General features: G+C 38.8%; 1 protein-coding gene across 1 annotated transcript; it reads right to left on the bottom strand.

Annotated features, from left to right (window-relative positions):
- Nucleotides 1-6,885: 6,885 nt before the first annotated feature.
- Nucleotides 6,886-7,815, bottom strand: LOC114080088 (vomeronasal type-1 receptor 4-like). Its single transcript, XM_027921631.1, has one exon. The coding sequence runs from the start codon at nt 7,813-7,815 to the stop codon at nt 6,886-6,888; it is 930 nt and encodes a 309-aa protein (XP_027777432.1).
- Between the last annotated feature and the right edge of the window lie 1,153 nt (nt 7,816-8,968).

The following is an 8,968-nucleotide window of genomic DNA, read 5'->3' as shown; positions in this document are numbered from 1 at the left end:
CTAATTTGCTAGTTTCTCTTGGTATATTTTTGATGTAATAACTTTATTTGATCTAAAGTCTTAATTTGTAGGCCAATATGAATTACAAATGAAGCTTTACAGATCCTAATAAAATGGTTTGCATTAATGAAAGCTAAGCCTCAGGAAACCGCCCTGTTGGATTCAATGAATGCAAGATCCACTCAATATTTATGTTTGAAGAAGAAATATTAACTGATTGTTATTCCAAGAGCTAAAGTATAGTGGGATGTATACATAAAATATTGAATAACTTTACTTTCTCCCTAAACCATGGAAATGAGATACTAGTATACTGTAGGATAGAGACTTACTTTCTCACTTACCAACACCTATGAAACCATTGATAATATACAAGGTTTTGAAATACAATATAAGAAACTTTGAAACAGAGTCTACACACTAGGGATCCCTGTGTTTGGTATGAATTGAAACACAAAGAAAAACATGCCTTGGGTTTGGGATTAAGGCGAGAATATTAACAAACCAGAAGACACCACACAAGACAGCTTTGTCCTGATGACTACCGTCCAATACTCATAAAGTTACTTCCCCCAACTGCTGTGTTCTTAGTTCATTAGGGGAAGAATTCTCACCACAATCATCATACCAGAGGTGACTAAATGGAGACCCGCATTCTGTCTCCATTGAGTGAATCAGAAATAGATGCTGACCTGCGTTTCTGTTTAGCATGAGGTGATTTTCATCATTTTATCCTCATCTTTATTGTGGCTAAAATAATACTGATAATTTTGTGTGTTTGAGGTACTAGGGGTTGAAGCCAGGGGCATGTAACCACCAGATTTATTTTTATTTTTTTGTATTCTAATTGGTGACAGGGTCTCCTGAGTTGTAGATCCATAATAAGTTGCTGAGGCTGGCTATGAACTCGAGATGCTCCTGTCTCAGACTCCCAAGCTTCTGGGAGTACAGGCATATGCCACTGCGCCCAGCCAATACTGATGATTTACTCTCTGATTCGTGTAAGGTAATGTGGACAGCAGGGTGCTTTAATTGTGATGATGCTTCAGCACCTACACAGCCATGTTTCAGTATCAACATCTGGAATTATTGACAATAGTCGCCCTCAGTGAGGACTTTATTACATGCTACTTAAAGCCACCCTGGATTGACATCAGGTCAGGGACTCGACTCCTTTACTAACTCAGGTCACACCAAAATAATTTTTCCACTCCCTTGTCTAAACAGGCACTGGATATATTTCTATCCCAAATTTGTTTCCAGAAATGAGCACTTTCCCAAACCTCCCTCCTTACACTCTGAGACAAAAACAGAAAACACTCACCATGCTTCTTGTGTGCAGGGTGCTGAGCTCAGTTTGAAGTCCTGAGAGCCAGCACAGAGGGAGGGAGGCAGCTGCACCCTGAGATAAAGGTCTGTGCTCCTGTGACCTCACTTCCCCTCAGGGCTGCAATTATCACTTCACCTGGAGAGGCAAGGACAGTGCAGGCCTGGGGAGCCCAGGACAAGGCTGAAAAACATTCTCTACACTTGCTAATTAATAAGTTAATTATGAATTCCTTGTTAGTAACTTCAGAATGAGTGTTTAGGAGTTGGTTGCTTTTCCCTGATCCCTGCAGGCTGATAGGATCTTACATGGAAGATTCAGTAAATATTAAGGTGTGACCATGGGGCAAAGTGTTTGTACATCTTACTGGACTTCAGAATTCCCTGAGTTCTTCTACGTCCAATCTTGTTAATAATATTCAGATATTTGAGAACTCCCTGTTTTTAAGTGTATTTACTCAATGCTATAAATTTTCCTCTTAGAATCCCTTTCATACTGACCCAGCGATTGATATATGGTATCTCTATTCTCACTTGTTTCTAAGAATTTCTTGATTTTATCCTATCATTTATTCTACGATCCATTGTTTATTAAAGGAGTATGGTTCAATCTCATGTATCTTTTTTTTTTTTTTTCATTTTTCTTGTGGTCGATCCCTAGGTTCCCTCTATTAGATCTGATAATATGCATGAGATTGTATCTTTTTTTATTTGCTAAGACATCCATTGTGACCTAGAATGTTTTTTCTTATGGATTTTAATATTCTTTATTTTCTGTTTTAATTATGATATGTCGTGGAAAGTTTCTCTTCGGATCATATCTATTGGGCTCCTGTGTGATTTCCCATATGATGATGTCCATGTCATTTATTGTAGAGAAATTTTTCTGTCACTCTCATTGAGGAAGAATGCCATTAATTAGCAGGGTGGTGAGCTCAGTGTGAGATCTACAAAGTGGTTTTAGTTGTATGGGCAGTTTTATAATATTAATTCTGCCAACCCAAGAACATGGGAACTCTTTCCATTTTCTAAGGATCCCATAAATTATATCTATTTTTAGTAATTGTTATGATTTGCTTTGTTCCCTAAAATGTGATCTATTTTAGAGTATGTTCCTTGGAACACTGAGAAGAAAGGGAATTCAGTTGTTGATTGATGAAATATTTTCTAAATGATTGTTTGATTAATAGTAGTTTTTAGTTGTGAAGAATCTGTGTTGAAATCACCCAAAATTGTTGTCTTGTGGTCTACTAGATTATTAATATTGAGAAGGGTTTATTTTATGTCCATAAAGGCACCATTGTTGAGGCATAAATAGTTACAATATGTTATTTTTGGATTATGCCCCAGTATATCAATTTCTTTAACTCTTCTGATTAATTTTGGCTTGATGTTTATTTTGTTTGATATGAGAATACCTACCCCTGCTTGTTTCCAGTTTCCATTTTCATGATCTATCCTTTCTCATGCATTCACCTCATTCTGTGGGTGTTTTATTTTGAGTCTATGTACACAGCACATGGTTGGAGGATTTTTAAATCCAAACTGCCAGTACATTTTTGACTGAATCATTTATATCACTTGCATTTCATGTTATTATAGGAAAATGATTTTTATTCCTGCCATTTTGATTTCTGATGTATTCCGTGACTCGTTACTCATTCATACATGTATTATTTAATCTCCAGTTTAGATGGGCTCTGTTTTGTCTTGTTAGTGATTTCTAATTTCATTTCTTCTGTGTGTAATATTTCATTATTTGTAACTTGTACTGCTTGCTTAGTGGCTATAAATTCTTTTAGTTTCTGTTCATCACCAATTCTGAACTATAGAATTCTATTGACATAGAAACTATGACACCTATTATCTTTCAAGGATTCATATATATTTTTCAGATCCTTTTGGCTTTTAAGTTTTGGGCTACTAAATGAGATGTGCCATTTTTATCTTCGTGGTTAGAAAATTCTAACAATGTTTTCTATGTTAGGAATTTTAATTTGATGTGTTATAAAGAGGACCTTATTTTGGATATTATCTATTTGGATTTTAAAATGCCTCTTGCATGTGGATTTTCATATCATTCCTAAGATTTGAAAACTTTCCTCATACTATTTCTTTGAAGATGTTGTGCAAACTTTGTAGTATTTTTTAATTTTTTTCTTTTTAGATATACATGACAGTAGAGTGTATTTTACATATTATACATACATGGAGTATAATTTTTCTAGTTAGAATACTATTCTTGTGATTGTAGTGAAGTGGAGTTTCATTAGTAGTGTATTCATATATGGATATAGGAAAGTTGTCAGATTCATGCTACTGTCTTTTCTATTCCTATCCCCGCTCCCTTCCTTCATTCTCCTCTGTCTAGTACACTGAACCTCTACTCGTCACCTATCCACCATTGTTCGGTAATAGCATATGCATCTTGGGCTTCATCTATGCCAATGACTTTTAGATGGGTCTCTTAATGTTATATTCCTTGAATATTCTAGTCATTATTTTTATGCATCCTTTCTTTACTGTCAAATTTATTTTCTAGATTATATAGATTATATTTGGGAAGAGAAAAATCTTTCTACTTTTTGATCTCATATATTGGTGATGCTTTCTATGAAATTTTTATTTTGATTTATTGAGTCTTTCGTGGGTATTTTTCCCAGAATCTGTCTATTTATTGAAATGATCTTTCATTTTTGATATTTTATCTCTTAGTTCCTTCCTTTTTTTTAAAGTATAAACTTTCTAAATATTTATCTAATATTTTCTGCACTGTGTTGAAAATGGGGGTCAGGTTTTGCAGTGTTGTAAACTAAGGGAGAACGGGGGTTGTTCCCTGGCTTTTTTATATTGTTTGTATTTCTACACCTATGAAGGGATGATTACATCTTCCACTTTTATGCAAGTACTATTGAGTGAGCTTTTTTCTGATAATTGCTCCAGGCTGTGAAAATTTCAAAGTACTGCCACTCCCCTGCATCTTCGGCTATGCCCCGTATCAACACCATGTGTATATTTCAGCTCATGTGTATGTTTCAACACAGAGTGTACACACCCATACTCAGGCATACTAGAGCATATACATACATACCATCATTCCCAGACTCTTGCTTTCACCTCACACACACTCACAATGCAGACACCAACACAATGGTCATATCCCACTCTGTCACATAATCACTCACACATTCATCTTCATTCTGTGTCTCAGTACCTTGTACAGATATGTAAGTTTGTGCTTATCCATAAGCCTGTGAATTCCATAAAGAATGTGGCCTTGTGTGTTCTTTACATTCCTTTCATCCTGCCACACACAGAAAGGACAGCACTGTCCACATGCAGCATTTAAACAGGCTCTGGTGTTTGCTGTGAATGCACAGGGTGTGATGTGGAAAGCCACAGTGATCTCTTGCCAGCTGCCCATGTTGGTGAGATGAGCTGGTTTCAAAAGAGCAACATTGGGAAAAAATCATATAGCACACTGACATGAGGTTTTCAGGTCGAAGGTAGGACGGCTCTGCGACCATAAGGATCAGCTTCCATGCTAGACAGTGCTGGAAAGACAGCCTGCACGGGAATATATTTTATAGGGGGGACACACAAAATAGCTTTGCTGGAATGTTCTTCACCAAATAAGGCAGGGGATAGGGTTTCCAAAGAAGGTTGCCCAAACCCATTGGGTAATGACCAAGTCCAGGGTTAAAACAAACTTCTTTGCCGAGTAAAGGTGGAGGCCACTTGCTTCACACAGTGCCTGTGAGGTGATGCCAGACCAAACATCCCCTTTACTCAAGGTTGAGAGAGGAAGCTAGCCCATGGGCAGGCAGCCTCCCACAGTGATCAAATTTCAGGCATCCTCAGCTCCTCCATATCCTGCATGCATGACCTTGACCCACGACCCATAACTCCATACGCCCTACCCTTTGCTCCTGGGTGCTTTTGCCCACTCATGCCCAAGGTCCCATCCTCTGTCAGGCTCCCGACCTTTCCTGTGCAGGTCTTTTCTCCCTCCCCTTGTCTATCAGGTCCCCCTGGCTCCATTTTCTTTATTACACCTGTATGTGTCTCAGTCCATTGGTCACCAAGATCTACCTCCCCCTCTTTAGCTCCTTTCCCCCAAACACACTTCATCACATTCCCACAAATCATAACCTTCTTTTGCCTTTGAAACATGCATTGTCATTTTACCCTCTGTTAATGGGACACCTTGTCATCCTCCTCCCCTCCAGAACCCAATATCCTTAACTTCCTTGCACACACGATGTCTTTGTAACTTAAGCCCAACACTGACTTGAGCCCCTGAGCAACATGTGGTATCCTTCTGACTTCTCACTCTCCACCTTCTGCTCTTCCCCAGCATTTTGTGAACCCACCCTCCAGGCTCTCCGCTCCACTGTCTTAACCCTGTCATCCCATTTCCCTGTGTCCTCTGTCACTCTCATCTGTCACACAGTCAGACACTCTCCCTCTTCTAAATGCTTCACTATTAAACAATTGCTGCTGCTTATTGTTGACATGTGCCCCAAGAGTTGGAGTGTGTGTACAGTGATCAAATTCTGAGGCAGGTCAAACGGAGAAAAATTATGAGAAATGAGTTTCAGACAAGTTAGTGAAACTTCTCTCTGGATATGTTTTTTGTTGGTTTTTAGCACCATATCTGATCCCTTCAGCCTCTGCTAGGGTATTGATTTTCGGTTAAGCTATAGTTGAACAGTGGATGCTTTCAGAGCAGTCTGGGAGCTGAGGAAATGGAGATAGGATCAAGGTAAATAAATGATGGGCGCCTCTTGTTCCTTCTGGTGTGGACTTGATTGGCTGCTCTAGATTCCAAACCACATTGTTTTTAACTGGGGCCTCCAAACTACTATAGGGTTCAGTAGTGTACATGGGTTCCAAAATGCATTGGGGATCTTGGACTGCATTACCCTGCACAAGGCAGGATTCCTGCATGACACTGCTTCTCTGTGTGGTGCACTCGGTTCCAACCTGCAGGGCCACCACCATCAACCTACTCCTGTCTGGGCCTATCTTTCATTTTCATCCTCTGATCACACTAATGATATAATTTTGGAAACATATCTATTAATTCCACATCTAACCCATATAACTTTTGGATCTGGTTTCACTCTTCAATAAATGCTCTCCATATGATAGGAACATTTGAGATAAATACGCGGATAATTGTTATACTCCTTTATCCACCACTCATTTCTCCACTGTATTTTCTTCTGGCAAATGTTTTCAGGAGTACACCGCTAGTTCAGTCATTGTGATTAAACCAACTTTAAAGGACTGGGAACTCCTTTATTTGATCTGTCTCCAGCTATATGAATTTAAATGACAATCTACAGGTTGCTGTGAACAGCATAAACACAATCAGCTTTACTTCCTTCCACAATGAATATATAGCTCCCACATTTAGGCAGCTGAGTACACCAATGTCCATTGGAGTTTACAATAGAAAGACAAGTGACTCCTCCATAGTTTCTGGACTGGTGTTTTGAGCATGACGAATGACTAAACAATTGCACATTGTCTCAACACTTACTATACACATACTTATTTCAGAATTAAGAATTTTATATTCCTTAGGAGCAGATCCTGGATAGAATGGAGTTCTATCCAGTTCATGAGAAGAAAGGGGCTGATAGTGGGAAAACACATGGAGATCAGGGCATTGGTGTTCACCAACCACCAACTGGGATTAAAATGAAGGGCAACATTAACATTTAATATGGAGGAGAGCGTGTGGAAACTCACAAAGGTGCACACCAGGACGAGGATTCTCTGGGTGGCTCTGGACTCAGGGCAGGATCTGGGGGAACCTTTGGTGCTGTGAATGTGCTGAACCCTCTGCTTGTGCCTGTACAGAAGGAGAACCATGGAGCCACTGGACCAGATCATGAGCACGGAAAAGACAACCTCAGGAAATACAAACAATGCTGCATATAATGAGTTTGTTATCTTGTCAGGACCAATGTAAAGACAGTACCTAAAATATGATTTCTCTGTCAGGTTTTTGCTATTCCATTTGCCAAGCACATAGAGAGGAAAAATGGAATTCACCACCATGTACAGGATCCAGCAGAGGGAAATGGAGAAGCCAATGTACTTTGGAGCTCTTCCTTTGAGATCCTTCCAACAGGAGTTCATGGGGCTGATGGTGATGTTCTGGAAGATGCTCAAGAGGCAGGTGATGAAAATGGACACACTCCTGCCCACTCGCTGCATGTACAAAATAAGTTGGCATACAAAATCACTGAAGAAGTACCTCAACCCAAAAGCTGCAATTGTCTGGGGAATTCCTCTGCCAAGAATGACCAAAGAGTTGGCTATGACCAGGTTCCTGAGAATCAAATCAGTGGACCTTAATGTGTACTCATTGCAGAAAAGGACTAAATGATAATAAAGCAGAGAGAAATTTCCCAGAATTCCAACTGCAGTCTGTGATAAGAACATCAGTCCCATGGCCACATCTCTGGAGTCCATTCCCTCTCTCAGCACTTATTCCTTTGACTTATTGCAACCATTCTTCCTGTGAACAAAATGACTCATTAAAAATTTTGTAGTGAGGCCCAGTGGTTTATACCTGTAGTCACCAGCTCCTCAGGAGGCTGGGGCAGAAGTGAGGTTTGAACTAGGCATTAAAACTCAGCCTGGGAAATATTGCAGTACCTGTCTGTGGGTGTGTATTTTACACCAAATACAACTTTCATTGTGAAAATATCAAGAGGTACATATGAATGGGGGAGTTCCAGATTGTTTTCTTAGAGAAGTCAACTTTACAAATCAGGTGATGATAACCTGGACGAAGCAATGGAAAATGAAAGCAGTGGAGAGAAAGCATAATTCAACATGTGCAGCATAAACTGATACTTGATAGTCATTGTGAAAAAAGAGAATTAATTTGATCCCCTCAGTGGAAATGATTCCTTACTCTTTCATTATCATTTTTGTTTGTTTGTTTGTTTTGTTTTCCTCCTCTTTTATGTGCTTTGATGTGCTCACTGGTTCACACACACATATACATACACATATTTGTTTATTTTCCCTCACTTGTAGCATTTTCAAATGTCTATCATTTTTTAAAAATTTTTCCTTGCCTTGTCTATTGAGGATTAGCTTTTTGATGAGTAATTTGGTTTTGTTTTCTATTGTTTTCATTTTTTTTGTTTCTTTGGTTTATTTTCTCTCTTTTCTTCTGTGTTAGCCAAATTCTACTATTTTCTCTTGCATTCTCCCTTTACTTTGTTACTTTTAACTTTCCATTCTTCTTTTAAAAAATATTTTTAGTTGTTGATGGACATTTATTTTACTTATTTGTATGTGATGCTGAGATTCGAACCCAGGGTCTCACACATGATAAGCAAGCACCCCCCCACTGACTAAACCCCCAGCCCTTTCCCTACTTCCTTAAACCATCACATGCTACATCTCCTCTGCATTCTCTCTGTTCAATCTTTCAAAGCATGAACTCTTTTCTACCTTCTTATCACATGTCCTTTTCTCTTAGTTAACTCTGTTTTTATCGTCTTTTAGCACTAATTGTTTATATAACTCCTGACCCCACCATTAATGCTGTTGCATTATTACTGCTGTGGGTGCCATTCTTGACACCTCTTGTTTGCTTTAATGGCAGATA

This window comes from Marmota flaviventris, chromosome 18 (assembly GCF_047511675.1).
Source record: "Marmota flaviventris isolate mMarFla1 chromosome 18, mMarFla1.hap1, whole genome shotgun sequence".
NCBI lineage: Eukaryota > Metazoa > Chordata > Mammalia > Rodentia > Sciuridae > Marmota > Marmota flaviventris.
The sequence above is the reverse complement of the archived record's forward strand: the minus strand, read 5'-3'. Positions and strand labels throughout refer to the sequence as shown.

What these genes read in the sequence shown, in the direction of transcription:
- LOC114080088 (XM_027921631.1), bottom strand. Translation starts at nt 7,815, where the DNA reads ATGGACTCCAGAGATGTGGCCATGGGACTGATGTTCTTATCACAGACT.